General features: G+C 38.5%; 1 protein-coding gene across 1 annotated transcript in view; it reads right to left on the bottom strand.

The window, feature by feature from the left end:
- Positions 1-18811, bottom strand: part of dip2ba (disco-interacting protein 2 homolog Ba) — a 38866-nt gene extending 20055 nt beyond the window's left edge. The window contains exon 1 of the mRNA XM_056732773.1: positions 18515-18811. Coding sequence (XP_056588751.1) covers positions 18515-18605 — 91 coding nt within the window. The 5' untranslated portion in view covers positions 18606-18811. The remainder of the gene's footprint in view (positions 1-18514) is intronic.
- Positions 18812-20137: the final 1326 nt, after the last annotated feature.

Below are 20137 nucleotides of genomic sequence, written 5' to 3'. Positions count from 1 at the left end.
TAATTCGTCATAATAAAAGTTTGTGTCAACATAATACATGAATATATACTCTGCATATTAATTTTGTATAATACACACACACATAAAATATAAAAATGAATAAACGTTTAAACATTACATATAATTTAGATTTTTTTTTGTAAAAATAAACATACATCTAAATATAGAAATATTTATATATATATATATATATATATATATATAAGATATCTCCTATCTAGATATATAAATATCTCCTAAATATATAATTACACATGTATGTATATATCTTTGTGTTTATAAATAAAAAATGAATATGCACCGTACACAGACATACAGTAGCCTTTATTATGTAAACACAAACTTTTATTGTGGATGCGATTTATCGTTGGACAGCCCTAAATTTCATTTTTAAAAAATTCACTAAGATCTTGGAACATTTTCAGTGTCGCCTCAAACAAATCCAGATTTTACCTGTTTCTTAAAACAACTTAAACTGGACTGCCCCATGCCGGTCCCAAATTTAGAAGGCCTTATGACCCCTCCACACTGAATAAACTCAATAAAGCTGTGTGTGTAAAGGTCCACTGATTTAAGAGCCTTCATAAACACCCTCACAAAAGCTGTTTAACGGCCATTCTGCATTACTCATAAAAACAAGCGCAAGTGGAGCTTGTGTCCTGGAGACAAGACCACACTGCAGCATTTTTGACTACGGCCACAATTGGGACACATTTAGCTGCTGGTGCAAGTCACAAGGGTAAGACCAATAAATCAGCTGTCATTAAGACAAGGTGATGAGGAGGCGCCGCGGATATTAAAAGGCTTCGCTTAGCATATGGAACGTTTGGAATTGCACGCCGATGCGAGAACGCCCACATTCACGCTGCAAGACTTTAGTCGATATTTCATCCATATGCTGTGAGGTTTGGCAGTAGGCCTATTTTGCTTCATTATTTTCAAATTAAGGAAGCCACTGGGGTTGTTATTTTGTCGCGGGCCCACGTGAGAGCATTTCAAAAGCAAATAAAAGTCAGCGCACGTGTTTGCTTTCCCGAACACTCACTCACTTAACTGCACCGCTAATCTTGCAATACATACAAACAGTTTCATGATAAAACGTAACTTTGACCAATGTACTGCTTATTTTCCCCGTGCAAGCAGATGTGGCGAGCATTCGCTAAGGAAGAGTGTTTGCAGGTGCAAGTCAGTGTGTCTGGTGCTGACATCACATCCTCTTAGTGCTTAACCATCTTCACAACCGCACGCGAATCGCCAGCCACCTAAAAGCCCAGTAAATGCATGCTGCTCCTCATTTAAAACCACTCTGCCAAAGAGTGTTGATAGATATCATGAAGTCTATAGCACTTAAGGTAAAATGAGTGCGGCTGTGCAGGAATCAATCAATCCTAATATTGTTGCAGAATCGGTGCTGCAGGTCAAATACACTATGGAGCAGAAGTGGATGATCTGAATGGCAGTAAAGAAGAATGAACTATTGGATCACAGGAAGAGAATTCCAGGAATTCGTACCAGCAGCACATTTACAGTAGTGTTGAAATACCCAACTCTGTAATTTGTGATTAAATGAGGGGAAACAACAAAAAGAGAGATTGTAGGTCATTTCCTGAGATACAGGAATTGGTGACAGTGGCTTCTTGTCTATTAAAAACACTCACAGTCAAATACATAAGATGCCTTCCCACTTGCAAATTGTAGAAAATCTGTCATGCGGTGCTTTTGGCAAAAAAAGAGGATGCATCTCTTTAAATCAAGTAAGCTGCCGACCAAGACAGCATTTTTGGGCATCACGTGTTTGGATGCACAAGATAACCATGCTTTATAAATAAACAGTTCATTGGGTTTTAAAGAGACAGTCTATTTAAAAAAAACAATTCTTTCACCATATTCTCACACATATGTCATTCCAAATCGGTAATTTTGTACTTCTGCAGAACACAAAACAATGTTGGGCCCCATTGACGTTCACTGTATGAACGAAAACCCAGAGACATTTCTCAAAGTATCTTCTTTTTTGTTCCACAGAAAAAAGGTTCTGAACCACATGAGAGTGAATAAATGGTGAACTATTCCTTTAAAACACGTCTACAGTCTTTGTCAAATACACATGTGTGTATTTTAGGAGACAAACATGTTGCAATGACAGTGGAAACTTGTAGTAACAGAAAGACTGAATTAAGTGACAGGCAGCGTCGGTTCAACCATGTTTATGGCATATCCTGCAGGCCTGTTGGTTTGGCAGAGCTACTCGACTGTCTGCTATTTGTAACGTAAGAAATGAAACAACACAACTGCTCCTTCAATGGACGGGGCTTGTTCTGAACGTCTGACTGTTATCCCTGCCACATGAGAGACTCAGAATGATTTTATTTTAAAACTAAATATCTTGCTCTGTTTTATGTTTGTTTATGATAAAACTACTGCGTTTCTCTTTTCTTCCTTGACAACAGTTACTATATTAGAAGAAGAATTTCTCAAGTCTAATGTAAAATTGGCCACAGATATTTTAACTTCATTATATCAGACCTGCAAACTCGGAAGTGGTGAAAAAGGTGACCGCCATACACCTTGGGGGAGGAGGGATGGGGTTTATGTCATGTTCTTCAGTTTTCAAGTTTTTCAAGTGCACCACATGACCCCTAAGGAACAAAATTTTGAGCTACTGAAAAAAGTGAAAAACGTTGATTAAGAGAAATTCATAACAAATAATAAAATCGCCCTCGTCTCGCGATCCCAATGCTCCAAGTTGTAATTGAACATATAAAATGATCTTTGTTCGTCTACGTTTTCCGAAAGGTGCACCTTCCTAAGTTTTTCCTAAATACAAAGGAGAGGGTGTCAATCGGGAAGCAAAGTGCTTTGGTTTAGGTTTTAAAACATGCAGGATTGAGAAAATAAAGTGCGGGACTGATGTTAAAAGAGTTATTAAGAGAGATAAAGTGCAGGACCTGAATGATGTGAGTTAAAAGAGCTCAATAAGAAACAAATAGTTATTAAGAGCTTTCATAAAAAAGAAAGTTCAAAAAGCAAAAGTGATCCATGCGACTTATTAAATATCATCTGTAAACTATAGGTTCTGCGACAGAAACGAATATCAATTGCACCAAGTGCCTTACTCACTTAAGTCTAGAAGTGGAAATTCAAAAGGGGGAATGGCAACTGTCTCTCATAACATAGCTCGAACTGACGAACTGACTAATTATCCAAAGCGACTTACATTGCTTTATCCTATACATTTATACTAAGGTATGTGCAATCCCCTGGGTTCGAACCCACAACCTTGCGTTGTTAACACAATGCTCTTACCACTGAGCTACAGGAAAATAATCATTGTCATTCTGACTGCCTTGATATTTAATAGTTCTGTCGTGGTCTATTTTTATCATTCATGTTTTAATGTATTGTATATTATATTCTAAAGCAATTATATTATGATTTGACTAAGACCACCTATGGATCTACATTTCCGTCACGTACTTGCAGTATTCGACCAATCACTACGCACTGGTTAACTGGCCAATCATAGGACACCTCGTTTTTCAGAGCTATGAGCTTCGTAAAAAATCTCCAGGTTACAGAGAGGCGGGGCATAGAGGAGATACAAACATACACAGTATGTGGAAAATACAGCGTTTTTGAACCTTAAATTGTTTACACATTGCATTACATCTAAAATAAACAATAATATTAGTTTTAGCCATGTCATATGACCCCTTTAAAAGTTCACATTCAAAATGAAAATTGTCCTCATTTACTTGCCCCGTTGTCATTTTTGTTCTTATGCAAAACACAAAAGAAGTTTTTTTTTTTAAATGTTGGTAACCTTAAACCCTTGGTCCCCATTGACTTAGTAATTAAACAGAGTCCCGTCACGTATTCCTAATACAGCTGGATGGTTTTACACGATGCTCAGTCAAACGAGTGAGATCTGTCGAAGCCAAAGGACCAAACAAATCAATAATCACGCTGACCTTTGAGATCTGGTGGCTTGTAAAGCACACTGTTTAAAGAGCTGTGTCACCAAGTTGATACTCTCCATCACTGCGGCGCTCACAGATGCAGATCCTTCTTGCAATATTTACACACAGTGGCTGTTCAACGGCCATCGACTGCTCAATAAAACCTCACCCGTCGCAGCAAGCCCACAACCCAACAATCTAGCATTACCTCCTAATAAATATTTGCTATTTAAACAATGTGCGAATTCAGCCACTAATCCTCTAAATCAACAAAGTTTGAGGAGACTTTTAACAGCTTGCCAAAACAGTAAAAAAGCCAGTTGTGAATGGATCATGATTCACTCCCAGATAAACTGTATTTGTAAACAGGATCCTTCAGATAAGAATTTGTCATAGTTTGAGGAGCGTCCCATCGTAAATCAAAAACAGTCAGTAGTCTCGATAGACCTTTACACAGCATCAACAAAGTGCTTGGAAGTTATTTATTTTCACTGAGAGTCATTAGCTGTGTCTGAATTCGCCCACTATCTCCTATATATTGCACTGTATCGGGTGTCCGCCATTTTGTAGTGTTGTCCCAATTCTGAGTAAACATCTCATTCTCTACATTTGTTCAACACTGTTTACCCACAATGCATTCTCACTCATATTTCCCATGATACAATGCGAATCAACTGTCTGATTAGAATCAGCTGGAGGAGAGTGACCGTTAATGCCACAAGTGTACGTTAAAACACTTGTGTTTGTTCTTGTTGACAGTTATTTTCCACTTTTTGAGAATAAACTGATTAAATGATTGTAACATATATCAGTGTTTTGTTTTAAATATATTAAGTAATTTTATTTAACGTAATGGAATGTAATTGAAAATAAACGTGACAAACATTTGTTTTGTTCTCTTTATTAATAACTAATATAATGAATGTGAGAAATAATGTAACAATGAACTATACCAATTTACAAAACAATTCATAAAGCCACACAGGCAGGGTTTTTCCTGCATTGAGAAATTGGAGGCGGCCGCCTCCGTCAAATGTCGTGCCGCCTCAGGCTCTCTCCAAAATTATCTAGGGAGTCATCACAAGAAATGCTGCGTGCATTTAACAGACTGTCATTTGTAACTGCAGTTGCACATTAAGCCACAACGAAGGTGCTGTTTCGTTATCAGCACACTGAGGCGCTAAAAAGAGTTGCAGAACAAGAGCCAGCCTGTGTTCCACGGCTGTTTGTTTTGCATCAAAGTACGTTTAATTTCTTAATTTTTCTTAAATTAACATGACGTACATCATTGTAATGTCTATAGATGTGCAGTTGGATTGTTGAATCAGCGTATACTGTACACAGCGAGTTTGCCAGTATGAACGAACATTCCGTTCAGAACGACTCGCACAAGAATGACTCATTTGAACAGATTAATTTAAACTATTGAACTTTTCAGTCACTAGCGAATACAAGAGATCATTGAATCATTCAAACTGAACCACAGAGAATGCAAGATTTCTGAATGAGCTTTGCTATTGTGGGCTGAAAAGTTAGACATGGGATCTGCATTTCAGTACACTGTTGTTGTTACATATAATTGGCATTGAATTTGAGTCATATAGGATAATTCTTCACCTTAAGTACAACAGAAAAAACACCTGACCAATTAATTTTTAGTGCAATTATTTTCATTTATTAAAATAATGTATATGCTGTGTGTCCTGTATTGACATCTGCCAGCTAAGTAGCTAAGGCACTCAAGAAGAAAAGACTAACCAACTAACTAACATGTGTATCTAGGTATGTAACTAACAATTTTCCTGCAGCATGTAAAATGAATGGAAATTATCATTTTTTTAAGCGCGTTACTGAGCATTCAGTAATAATACATCCATGCGTCTGCATGTTCCAGTCTATTACAGAGATGACCCTTTGGGACACCAGCCTCATTTAACCGGCTAAATCAGGACACTGCATCTCAGTAAGCTCTCAGAGCAGCTAATGAACAGGCCATTTAAGGGTGTGGCATTGGAAGACTTCAACAACATGTGAGCGAGAACCTGTGTACGCGTACTTGTTCGTGCATGTTCATGTATGGTGTTTTTAATGCAGATTAACAGGGACCCCGGGGGATGACTCCGTTTTCTAGGACCGTGAGAGAAACAGACAAGCCTGAACTGGAGCTAAACTGCCGAGGGTCAGCGCGATTCCCTTGTCTTAAATTCACACGGATAAAAACATGAGCTTGTTCCCCAAACCGCAGATTCAATAGAGACTAGAAAAGATCCCGCTTTTGAAACCTCTGCCAAACTTGCTCAGTTTCACGTCGGTTTTCTGGGACGCTCTCACGGCAGTCATAGTGCATTATATTCACAACAAAACAGAAAAAAAGCAATTAAACAATGCCACATTCATGTCCTCACCACGTGTCATGGATGATTCATACAGCAGATGACTGAGACATTGTGAGGTTCATCCAGGTTCCACTGGGGTCATCTAAAGGGTCAAGGTCAGATGCTAAGAGTCATAGTAAGGATCTCCGTGACCCAGTAAATCCTCTTTCATTGTCACGGGAAAAGTATACCACAAATCCAGAAAGTTTCTCTGCCCTGAAGCTAACGTCAGATGCATGTACGCATACATAGAGTACACAAAAGAGGCGAGTCTCAGCACTGGTGAGCCAACAGATACAGAGACACACATTGAGCTAAATTTCAGGTTTTTCAACGGATTATGAGATTATGTTATCGCATTTTAAATACTAATTTAAATATGGCCACAGCATATAATATTACACGCACCTTATCACTACAGGTTTTGCTTTAGGACACAGATTTTACATTGGACATGAAGTGGCAAGCCAAAGTATCAAACGTAACCTGTATTTAAAGTCTAAATTACATCTAATTTCATGTTTAAAATTTACAATTGAGTGTCACACCATGTCACCCATTCCTTATACACAAGAACGGACGTGCATGGTCTTCGAATATATCTGAATATTTATTTTATTTCTTATCAAAATCCAAACCAAAATGACATCACAAGTCAATATTTCGATGTTCACCGACAAATATGTTTGATCACTGCTTGTTTAAGTAAGTAGAGAAGAAACATTGTGCCAGGCACCTATGTGTCTGTACATGTATGAATCTAGATCTTCTAAAAATAAAAAAAATGATTAGTTAGATTCATGTCGCATCTGCATGTCTGGAGGGCTTCGTTTCTGATACGGCGTCTGGCATGAGATACACTAGAATCAACACTGCGCAGCTGAGTCAGAGTGGTCAGATATTATTACAATTACACAGAGAAAAACCTGTCCGGTGGGCCGGCACTACAGTTGGGCAACACATTCGACACAGACCGGTTAAAATCAAGCAAAGCTGATGATAATACACCTCTCACTCACATACAAAAACAAACACACCACTGGCACATGTTACTCTTCTCTGGATAGGCAGAGGCTGATTGGTCAACATTTTGATCATTTGACGTGTCATAATAACTGAGAAATCCATAGTTATATTCTTATAAAATAAATGACAAAAAACTATGCCAAGCATTTGCGTACTACAAAGAATGTGTTTCTGGCTTGGATTACTGAAGAACTGTGGCTGACTTATGACAGCAACTCTCTGAAACGCATTAGTAAGGATTACACTACATACTTGTGTTCAATGTTTAACTCTACAAAGTTAGCAAACAGTCAAGTTGAAATTGACTTTACACAAAAAGTAAAACTCTCCATTACACAACTCAACCTCTGAAACCACAACAACAAAAAGAAAATCTGTATCACATAAACACGCTCTTACATCATGAGCATGTACTGCCCAATATAAATGCAGAACATTTATCAAAAAGTGCAAACAGACTCCCATATCGCACTGTAGGGGGAAGAGACTGGACTTCAGGCTTCAAACCAACAGCGTCCCAACAGCATTGCTATTCTCAAACTCCCAACTGTTTGCTTGGAAAACTCTGACATCATTGAGGCCGGCCCTGAAAGAAAATAGCTGATTAAACGTGACCAAGAGGGGAAAGCCCTGCTTTCAGGATATGTTTACATAGTCATCCAGACTGTAAATGCACAATGATACAGGCAAAGATTGGCTGATCATTACATCAAAAGAGCGGTACGGGACTGGTTGAGCTGTCGAGGTGTGACGCATCAGTCTCCATCCGGCACGTTGGAAACATGGAACAAGTCCCTGAGCTACAGGGTGTGCCGCTGGGAGCGGAGGGGGAGGAAGAGTTTAGTTGCGAAAGAGATTCTCATTCATTTCTTGCATTTAACCTGTGATCACTCGAAGGAGAAATCCACATGAGTGGATGAGTCATTCCACACGTAAACCTGACTGTCAGATCGCTAAGTGAGCCATGGGACAGGCTGTGATGAGCTAACAGGAAATGACAAAGCAAAGATAAACAAGTGATTGATTGGCCCACATTTCATATGAAATGTTTCAAATTTAATGCTGAGTTTGTATGAAATGATTGATCACATGACAGCCTCTTATATTTAACAGCTATGTGACGCTATCGAATGTCAAAATATATCAGGCGCTGACAGAATGAAGGGCTCTAGTTCAACCACACAGCGAAATATCTTCGGCTTTTGTTCTCCTGTCGTCTTGGTAAATAAAAAAACTTGTGACTTTCATACACATTCACACCTTCCTTTCACACCGTTGCGTAGGTGCGAGATAGGGAATCCCCACACCTTGAGCATCACTATCCAATTGCTTATGTGGCTTTGATGATGTCATCTAAAAAACGTCTTTAATTGTGCAGCAAGTTTTGATATAAGACTACAAAGTCAAACTTTCAAAAATTAACTTTCACAGATGACTCAAGGACAATCACACAAGGAACATTTCACAAACAGGTAAAACATTTTTCTTGAGATGTGATAACATCTTCAGAGTCCCTCTGTGGCTCATGAGGTCACACTTGGTTTTAAAATTAGACCATGTGTAGCTGCACTTACAATGCTTCACAGCGGCGACACCCTGCATCAACAATCGATCCCTCATAATCTCATTCAGCAGTCCCGAACCAAACACAATAACACAGAGTGAGGAAATTAGGAAGATCTGGGATAAATTATTAGAGTTTCACTTTTGTTAAAACATAAGAGAATAATTTTTATCTGCAGACTATTCCTCAAATCTGTTCTTCATAGCTCTTGGGCAAGATTCATCTTAAAAACAGTTTGAACCCAGAGAAGACAGGACAAGACAAAAGGGAACTGAAGTGTATGACTCACTCTTGACTGGGTCATTTAACAGAACAAAAAACTAGTGACAGACCTATATCTCCATCTGGATGACTAGTGGTTAACTAGTCATGTGGAAAATGATGCTAACAGGTCTATTTCACAATTTACCAACAGCCTCCTCAATGAATATTACACATAATCTGTTTTTTAATAAGTCAATATTCTGTCAAATAAATTTTGCATTGTACTATAAAACTGCATTGAAAGAAACATCCACACTGTAAACCCAAATACTCAAAATAATCAAACGAATGAAGTAATGTAAACTTAATTTTATTATAAAGTTTTTGAGTTTTACTTTTAAATAACGTATAATGCTTATTTTTATTAACTTGAAGTTTTGACTCAAACTTGCTTCTTGTTCAATTTACTTAATTTAAAGAGTACATAACTAGGGATGTTTAAGGTCGTACTTTGGTTAATGGAGTGTCCAACAACAAGTTAATGTACAAAGGTGTAAAAACAGAATTATTTCGTTTTAAGTTATTCTTATCTAACTTCTTGACTGACTCTCAAATGATTCGTTCGCAATTCATCGGTCTAATCCCATCCTTTCTGCTAGCCTAGTCTGATGTGATTGGTCAGATGGTCTAGTCTGCTGTGATTTGTCTACAGTGAATGAGGCTCACGAGCTGTAGTCTTTGGGGGAGAAGAATGACGTTTTCGCCTGGAAATCCTAGCTAAACGTAGGCGGGCACTAAATGTAGTGATGTAAATACGTGGCGGTTCGCAAATCGGACTAGGGAAGACCCGTTGGCGTGATTCAGAGTCGACTCCCTTTTTGCAAGCCAATAACTTTGTTATTCATTTACCTTCGGATTTACAACTTGGCAGACTGCTTGCATTCACCAGCAAAATTACACACTGCATGAAATGTAATTTTCATGATCGCTTGTTATGTACTCTTTAAAGCCGTTAATTGAACAATTTTTTGTGCTTTGCGTCAGACTGCATTAGGACAGTTAATTTTAAAATATTATTATTTTATGTATTTTTAAGTAAAGTTAAAGACTTGTTATGTTCACTTATCTTGCACATTTAGAAGAGTTTGAGATATTATTTTTAAGTTTTGTTGTTACCTTTGTTCAGAAGAGTGTTGCGTGGGCTTAGGCTGTGGGAAGCTACGTGAAACCTGAAACATGTGATATGTCACAAGTGGGCCAGTTCTGAGATCAGTCTCTTCTTGCTCATTATGGGTTGCATAAGTCAATGTGTCTGATGAGACTAAGAAATATGTCAAATATAGAAACAGAAAAAAAAAATTGTATAGTTAACTTAAATACAACTTTGTAATTTTTTTAGCTCTGTTTACTTAATAACAAGGGAACGATGAATTAAATTTTTTAGTCACACTTTCTAAGACGTATTAAGCGCATTAATTTAACAGTAATCAAAATAACTGTTTAGCAGTGATCAGAAAATTTGAAAGTTCTACTTGCTTAAACCAAGAATCTCGAAAATTCTAAACATTTTAGGCTACAAGTTTTTTGAGTATTGCCAACTCATCCGACTTTACAGTGCAGAACATGTTAAAAACCACACAAGGCGGTGCACCTTATCAAAATGTCTGGAAAACCAATCACAACATTCTAGTATGCTGAAAGAATATATATAGACAGAATGTGAAAAACCTACAGTGCTCAACCATCCATTTAAAACTATATAATATTAACATAATATTCAACAAATACAAATACTCGAAAGGAGCATCAAGATTATTAAAACATTTCCACAGATCTAGAACCTCCTCTACACATCTATCACGACAGTAAAAGACATCAGCCATCTAGAGTTAAACAAACAGTTAAAAAGACCTGACCGAAACCTGATGTCAGTGATTGTGATGTGGGACTTCTGAAGGGAGCTGTCAGCACTTGCCATCCCACACTCACTTCAACCCTCAAGCTTTAGACCTTTAGGACAACAGTGGGGTTGAGCAATAGCAGCAAAACAACCACTGAAGCTCACGTCAGGCATCAAGAGCAAAAATCACACTTAAAAACTCATTGTTTACTGACCCGTATGCCTTACCATGAAAGCTAAGTTGATTCTTCGAAAGCTACAACCACTTTTCAGTCAAAAAAACGTAAAGCAAGTTTGGATCAGCACGAGAGTGAATCACAACCATTTTTATTGGGCTTTAATAGGACAAAAATGTGTTTCTTACATGACATAACTGAGAGAAGAGTGCAAAGCACAATCCCCACCAGACATGTGTGCAAATCAAGCAAACACAACAGGACAAACGCAGGGGAAACTGGTTCTCACCATCTAAATGTGTGAGAAACGATCTTCCCTGGAGGTAAACGTAGACAGAAGAGATACAAAAACAGGAGTGTCTCGGGTGCTTTGAATAAAAGCTGTAAACAAGGATGAGGTTTGGAAACAGCGCCACAACTGAGGCCAGAATCAAACTTCCACGGAAATTTGGATGAAAACCAAAAGAATGCAGTGGGATGGAAGAATGAGCTGAGACTGAGTACTAAACTCTTTATGACAACTAAATGCAAAGGGCCACGAGGGAGTTTCTGCGTCCTGAAACATTTTAATTTTAATTTGGTTGTGAAATCGCAACCATTCCGGTTCTGGATTACCCTTTTTAACGGTAAATCTCAATCAAAATTGAATATTTTTGTTAAGAGTATTACAGATCTAGAAACTATATTAACTGTTTATTAATCAGAACTGTTTACAGAAAATGATACACAAGGATGGGAACAGAATCAAAAACTGTCACAAGCCAGATTCAAACACACATCGCCTGCATGACCGCCATAGCTCAATGTAATACGTCTCAAGACGTGGAAGGAAGGAGGCGGGAATCGGCAAACATTTATACAAACATTTATTAAAGTAATAGTAGCCGGCGGCCCCTCGCGGCCAACCGCCGGCGAACATAAAACATGAACATGAACATAAATATAAATACAAACATAACATAAGTTCGGGCCCGGTCCTCTCTCCTCGTACCTTCTGTCAGCTCGTTCTTTTATGCTTCCTATCTCCACCGTCAGAAATGCGGAGCCGGTGTGCGCACAGCTGATAGCCATTATCACTCACGCCACCGGCCCCGCCCCTCTGTCTGACGGCTCTCGCCACGCCTTCCTCGCTACACTCAACTTGTCAGAGCATGTGTGCTAACTGATAGGTCCCAGCTTTGACTAAGCTCATCTCAAATGAACAAGGAAAATCTTGTTTTCCACGATATGATAATGCAATATTAGGACACCACATCCTGTTCATAGATGGCATATTGTGTTGGAAGTTATTTATGTTCCCATGGCAGCACAAGAATCCTAACACCACAACACTAACTTTTACTCATGGAGAAGTGTGACGGATCGTTCCCCTGTACACAGGCCAATAACAGCAGGTACAAGCAAAGCCTCATGGTATTTCGTGAAGGCATGTTAATAATTCAAGCTCGCCTCCCTGTAAGACCACAGCTATGCGACATTAACTATTCACAACAGTGCAGCTTGGACTGGTCCCTTATACAACCCACGCTGAGGGAGCAGACCCAGTGGGCCCAGTACCAGAAGAAGAGGCCCAGGGCTTTTGTTTGAGGGAAAGGGAATCTGTGTCGGGACATCTGATCATGTCCCATCTGTCCAAGCACAGCGCTCGGTATAAATACGCTGCACCTTTGTATTCCATTCCCATGAGGTCTATTCTGCAGATGGATTAAAGGTTATGTTTGACAAGCTGGCAAACCTCGATTGCACCGTCCGTGACACATTCAACGGTCTCACAAAGCTCAATTTAAAGGCACACTAGGAATTTCATTGCATTAGACAAGAAGATATCAAACCATGATCTGATGCTGATAGCAAATGGTGCTCAACCTTCTCAGAACAAACTTGTACTGCAAGTTCACACCAAACAAATTAACCACAAGTGTATTTCTTCACAATAACATTGGTGGGATCTTTAAAAGTCTTCTCATGTGGTTAAGGGTACGTAAATAGCCTCAGTCACACAAATAATGACTATAGAATGCTGATGTCCCCCAAGATAACCTTTACATTTGTCTTGACATAATTTTCATAAAAATGTTTATGCAAAAAAAATTATATCACTGTTTTAAACATTAAAAATGGTTTAAAAAAGGTTAAAAAAAACAAATTCATCAAAGATTTTTTGTTTTATTTACTTGCAACGAGAAAATGTGAACTACTTTTCACATTACAGTATTAAGAATTAGTGCAAATGTATTACACGGCTAAAACAAATATTATTGTTAGTTTTAGACGTAATGCACTGTGTAACACAACTAAAAGTTCAAAAACCGTGCATGTTTGTATCTCCTCTTTTCCCCGCCGCTCTCTGAAACGGGCGGATATTTTACAAAGTTCATCGCTCTGAAAAGCGAGGTGTGCTATGATTGGCCAGTTAACATGTGCGTAGTGATTGGTCGAATACTGCAAGCGCGTGTCTGAAATGTAACGCCTCTTACCATATTTGGAACATCAGGTTCCAAAGCAATTGTACTGACAGATACGCCCACCATACTTGCGTAATAACTTGGCCGGTCTTAGTCAAATCATACCACGAACTGACGTAGAATTGCGGGGGTGTGGTTACAAGAGGTCTGGGTGAGCATTGGCTTTTAGACAGAATGCATATTTTGTCCCGACACTTACATTTTTGCAATTTTACCTGTCTAACACATGAATGGGCAACTTATAACACGCCAAAGACACAGAAAAACAAACAAAACACTTGCTTGGAAACCATTTGATTGCATTGAGAAAGGATATAACGCTTAAAAAAAACTGTCAGTGGTGTCTCTTAATGGTCAATAGATTCTGAGCCTGAGAAAGAGAGGGAGTGACAGAGCACAGAAATGACTCGGACCACAGTGTTCAGTCCGTTTTCGGTCACTCTGTGTCCTAGATAGGAAGCAACTGGCAATAACATGCCCCTTTCATCAGTAAACACAGCCATACACCAGACTCCATACAGCAGACTCAAATCCTCTTTATATCAACAATCAAAACTAACAGATTTCACACATTAGCTCTGCATCACATGCTGGAGTGAAACCAACTGATCTAAAGACTGACTATATTAAGTTCAAGTAAACTGGCATGGCAGTCAAGACGCTGATCGTGCAGGAGGCCTTTTTTAGCTTTGGAGTGTAGAACAATACACTATTTAGGAGAGATTACAGAGCTAAAGTTCTTCAGACCGACGTCACCAAGAGTTTGAGTATTTTTTTATTGTTTAGCTTTCCGATGTTAAGATGGTAAAACAAAGAGTGGCACACATTCGAAAGCAGATTCAAGCAGCGTTCCACTTCCTGAAACACCTTAACATGACTCACATATCACAGCACTGGTTTGACTGCGACGGCTACAAGCATTAGCACATACAGAAGGACTGTAATTATATGATCACTTCAATCAAAAGAGTAATACGTGTTATTTTAGATTAAAGGATTTTGACTATCACGGTTATCACGTTATTCCTGAAATGCAATAGATCAGGAGACATTCATTCGTACAAGGAACCCATGAGGTGATGCTTCCTAACAGATACACAGATCGTGTGCGTTTCTCCTCTCTGAAAAAGCTGCTCAAATGGGGACACGAAGGTTTCAGCTGAATCTGAACTAAAAGGTTGGGGTCTACTAAATGGTGTTTATTGTCAGTAGAATTAGGTCATTATTTAGGAGATAATTCGTCCGGTTACTTTTCTTTTGTAGTTATCCCTGGCAGTGCGCCGTATTGTGTCGTGGCTTGAAAACATCTATATTTCAAACTATTGTGATATTTTATCTTTGATACGGCCAAATGACCAACTGTCAGAGCAAGTTTGTGAGAAAGTGAGCTGTATTGTAGCATTACATCAGGACAGTCTCAATTATTTCTATTCAACCAAATTCCAAATGAAAAGTCTTAATGACACAATGACAATGAAAGAGAATAAGTGTATGACTGCAATACATACATACGATTTCCCTATAATGGTAAGGCCAGGCATTTGCAGATTTCCAACCGTACAAAAAGACACATTTCTAGCCTCCATGTTTATCTCCAGGTCGACGCGTGCCCTTGTGGAATTCAGACATAGGTCAAAAGGTAAAAGAAGGACACAAAACATCATGGCGACCAAAGCACTTTCTATACAACATCATGGACATACAGTACCAGAGAGAAGGAGATACACCACAAACAGCGCACACATGTAAGGGTGTGTCACATCGGTGGGGAGGTGACAGTCTGGAGAGGCGACAGCCTAAATCGACAGCTGCTCCTGTGGGTGGAGGAGGGTGAGGGAGACTGCCAGCACCCTCCAATTGGCCAAACACTCTAGATCACTCACCTGGCCATGGGACACTAAACCCCTCCACTAAACACACAGTTGCAAGATCTTTCATGTCATTTTCACACAGTCCCAAAAGTCAAAGGCCTCTGAACTAGAGCACATGCAAATCGGTGCTTTAGGGGACAGAATGTACATTGGGAGAAATGTAACTTCTTGCCCTACAATTCCACCCTGTTTTTTGTAGATCACAAATGTAGAAAATTTGAGAATCTTAATTAAGCTTTCAACTACAGTGCATCTGTCATATCCCATAAAAAAACACCATAAATGTACTGTACCATGAAAAAGCTGTGTAAGGCCTGATTCACATTTTGCGTCTTTTCCTCAAGCATATTCGTTATTTTAAAGGCAGACGCGCGTAAATAGGGGGCGCTCTTTTGTTCAGGTGCGTCGACGCCGCATCGACATGAAAAAATCTCAACTTTTCAGAAAGGCGCAAGCGCACCGCAGGTCATGTGACAAGAACCAACCAGGCAATATAGACAATCTCAATGAAAATGGAGACACAGATGATCACAGCATAACTTAATCTAGTAGTAGAGTTATTGCAAAGTATTTTTAGTGCATATAATCCATATATCTTTGTTTATACTTCCTCATCTCAACGGCTATCGCGGCCCATGGCTGCTTAGTGACGACAGACGCCAGGAGAGGACAAAGTCCAAGCGCTTTGAAAAAATGGAGAACGCAGTGCAGCTTGCATTTTCTGCGCTTTTTTAGAAGTGAAATGTGAATTGAGCCGAAATATCATATTTTTAATCATTTGATGTTCCAAATACACAAAATAAGATACAGGTTAGGAATGGCATGCAAATACTGAAATTGGGTGAAATATTCCCTTACACCGTGACTACAACGGACACGACAGCAGCATCCAGTGTGGACAAAATTTTATATTATAATGGGTTCTTTTTTGTGTTGCGTCGTGCTGGTCGCGTCCGGTGTAAACACGGTGTTACGTTCTGTTGTCCTTGTCAATCTCTCTCCATCATCTTAAATGACGTGCACCACAAATATGTATCACAATAGTCCTCAGTTGACATACATCATAATTTATGGTATATCATCATACGGTCATAAATGTTGTGTTATTCAAGTTACGGTTTTCTTGATAAGCAGCCTGGAGTGGAACACGGCCACGAACAATCTGTTTGAGAGTGTGGCCCACACACTAAACGTTACTGATACTAAGCTGAATACCAACACATGTCTCCCACATAACGCTGAATGAACGAGTAAAGACACTGCCTTCCACAGACATGACACATGGGCGAGAAAATGAACAATTCCTGATGATGTCATGTTACACTGACCAATGACTACAACTTGTGATTAGACTGAAATGACTAATTGGTCAAACAAACATCAGATCTTGAGAACCTAATGACAAATATAATGTCACTTTAATGACAAATAAGAAGGCAAGAAAAGTACATTTACATTTATGCATTTGGCATACGCTTTTATCCATATCCAAAGTGACTTACATTGCATTATCCTATAAAAAAAAATTCAAGTATGTGCAACCCTGCAAAAGAACCCACGACCTTGGAGTTGATGGAAAAGTTTTTAAAGAAGAGATGTCTTTGACAGATGTCTGTGTATGTAATGGGACCTAAGCTCTTAAAGTGATAGTTCATCCAAAAATGAAAATTCTTTCATAATTTACTCTCGCTGCAATTTTAAAGAGACAGTATATATATTTGGAAGAATGCTTATAACCAAACAGATCTCGCATAGTTGGAAAATTACTTTATCATTTTCTTTAATTCTGTTGAACACAAAAGAAGACATTCTGAAGAGTGTAGGACAGCAAACCGTTCTGGGGCACTTTTGACTACCATTGTATTTTTTCCTACTATGGTAGTCAATGGGGGGCAAGATCTGTTTGAATATAAGCATTCTTCCAAATATCTTTTTCTGTGTTCTATAAAATACATTTATACAGATTTGGTACAACTCGAAGGTGTGTAAATGATGACAGAAAGTCTTATAGGTTTGATATGACAACAGGTTGAGTAACAATAACAGAATTTGGGTAAACTATAAATTTAACAGAACAATTCCTTATAAAAGATGTATACTATTATAGTCAAAGTACAGTAACCATTGGTTTAAGTGTGGGGAACACCCCAATAGTACAATAGACAATAATACATTTGTGGTTACTATGTATTACTTTGGTTAAACATTGCTACTGTAGCAAAACCATGGTTAATTGTGTAGTTGTTTCTCGCATTGAAGACTGAAGAGCTCGACGAAATACGTGCAGTCCAAACCATGACAAGACTCTCCAGTGCAAAACAAAGACAACGATGACAAGAATCTTCGCACACAAAAACGCTCAAAACACCCTTTGGGTTCCTCAATCCACATCATTGACAGTCTGTATTATGGATCTGTTTATAGCAGAACTGTCAAGGGATCTTTTCGTTGATGTCTTGATCGCCCAACAATAGTCTATATCTCCTGAGATCATCTCAAGCGTTTGTTACCAGCTATCAAGACCCATTCTTCTTACAGTTCTTATTCGCCCATTTTAGAGTTAATTTCAACGTCTTTCAAAACATCCCTGAGAAGGAAAAACAACAATTTCCCTCATTTCAAAGGACACAGTGGTTGTGTTCAAAACATAGCGAGTCGCCCACCTAGACAGTACGTCTGGGCATCAAAGGCGCGTGAAACAAAATCAAACCGCATTCAGGAATGCGATTTTAGGCATCCGGCGCGCGTTCACGACGACCCCTCTATGCCCAGACATGCTGTCTAGATAGGCTGCTAGATAGGTTTTGAGACGCTCTCTGTGAACTGATATTCGCAGAGCTTTTAAACACCAACACAAAAGAGAAAACACCCGTCTGCGTAACCTCGCACGTAACAACGCAACAGCGACGTAAGATTTGACTAAAAGGCGAACATTGTGACGGTTAAGTTGTGTAAACTCCATCTCTTTTCTTACCTTCAGACACCTCAAGTTCCAACTCCGCCAACTGCTCTTTAACCTCTTTCGGCAGGGCTAACGTAACCAAATCCACTCCGCGGTCTGCCATCGCCGCGAGAACACGCTGAAGTTGTCTTAAGTGGGATGAAAAACGTTTCTAAAAGCAAAATCCACTCGTCAAGACAGAAGACATAAATTAAAAGGTGAGTAACGATCCATCCGGACGACTACTCCTTCCGCCATGCTGTGCAAACTCACCAACGGCACTGAGCGATCACGTGATCGCGTTTACCTCCTGCGTGTGATCAATGACACCCCCTAACACACCTCGGCTCGAGACTCATGCGCCCTCTAGCGGCGATACGACAAAAACACAACCGTGTTAATGTGTGATAACCACCCTTCATCTTTTTTCCAGGAAGATATTTGTTTGTTTATTGTTTGTAAAATATACATTATATAATTGTTTTATTATTGAGCAACATGTTTAGGTTATTATATTATAATTTAAACTATTCACAGCAATATGTACTCTACCAAATAATATTGTATGAAGTATTTGTACATGAAGTATTACATATTAAAAGGATCTTATTAGTTACACCCTGTTTAATATCGTGTGATATTATAATATCATACTAGTCCTCTGTGAGTTACAGTGAAAACTTACTTTTTAAAAACAATGAAACACTGGCAAAATAATTAAATTCATTCTTTAGTTTTACTCTGTTACAGTTCAACATCTGATATATGTGAACATGGACAACAAAACCAGTCTTATGGGTCAATTTTTTGATATTGAGATATTTTCTGAAAGCTGAAAAATAAAGCTTTATACGGATGTATGGGTTGTTACGATATGACAATAAATGGCTGAGACACAACCGCTTAAATATCTGGAATCTGAGCGTGCGAAAAAATCGAAATATTGAGAAAATGGCCTTTGAAGTTGTTAGGCCAAGGCACTGCAGCAGGCCATCGACTCACAAAAATCAGGTTTTTATATATTTAAGGTAGGAAATTTACAAAATATCTTCATGAAACATGATCTTTTCTTAATATTCTAATGATTTTGGTCATAAAAGAAAAATCAATAATTTTGAACCCATACATTGTATTTTTGGTGCTACTTAAGACTGGTTTTGTGATCCAGGGTCACATATGTTAAGTCGTTTTGTTACTTAAATAAGATCACAAACATTTGCTTTGTTTTTCTTTCTTTAATCAAACGGCATCACTGTGTTCAGAGTATTCCACTTCAACATGCATGAAAAATAGTAAATATATATGATACACATATGTACATTAGAAGGACAATCCAAAATCTATCAATCCAATGTGGAGTGAGGTTATTTCTGATAAAATACAAACACATAAGAACTTTCCACATTAATGTTATTCTTTAGCCTATAAGACCGTCCTATTTTGTTTTCTTCAGCCTTACTATCATAAAGAATCTGTGCAATTTGACTTAAATTATGTTGTGGATCGATAAAGGGATGGTTCACCCAAACATTTTAAGTCTTTTATCATTCACCCTCATCCCATTCCAAACCTGTAGGATTTATTCTGCAAAAAAAAAGATATTTTGAAGAATGTTAGTTACCAAACAACATTGGCTCTCATTGACTTCCATTGTAT

The sequence above is a fragment of the Triplophysa dalaica genome, chromosome 20 (genome assembly GCF_015846415.1).
Source record: "Triplophysa dalaica isolate WHDGS20190420 chromosome 20, ASM1584641v1, whole genome shotgun sequence".
In the NCBI taxonomy this organism is placed as follows: Eukaryota; Metazoa; Chordata; class Actinopteri; order Cypriniformes; family Nemacheilidae; genus Triplophysa; species Triplophysa dalaica.
This window is presented reverse-complemented; position numbering and strand designations above follow the sequence as displayed.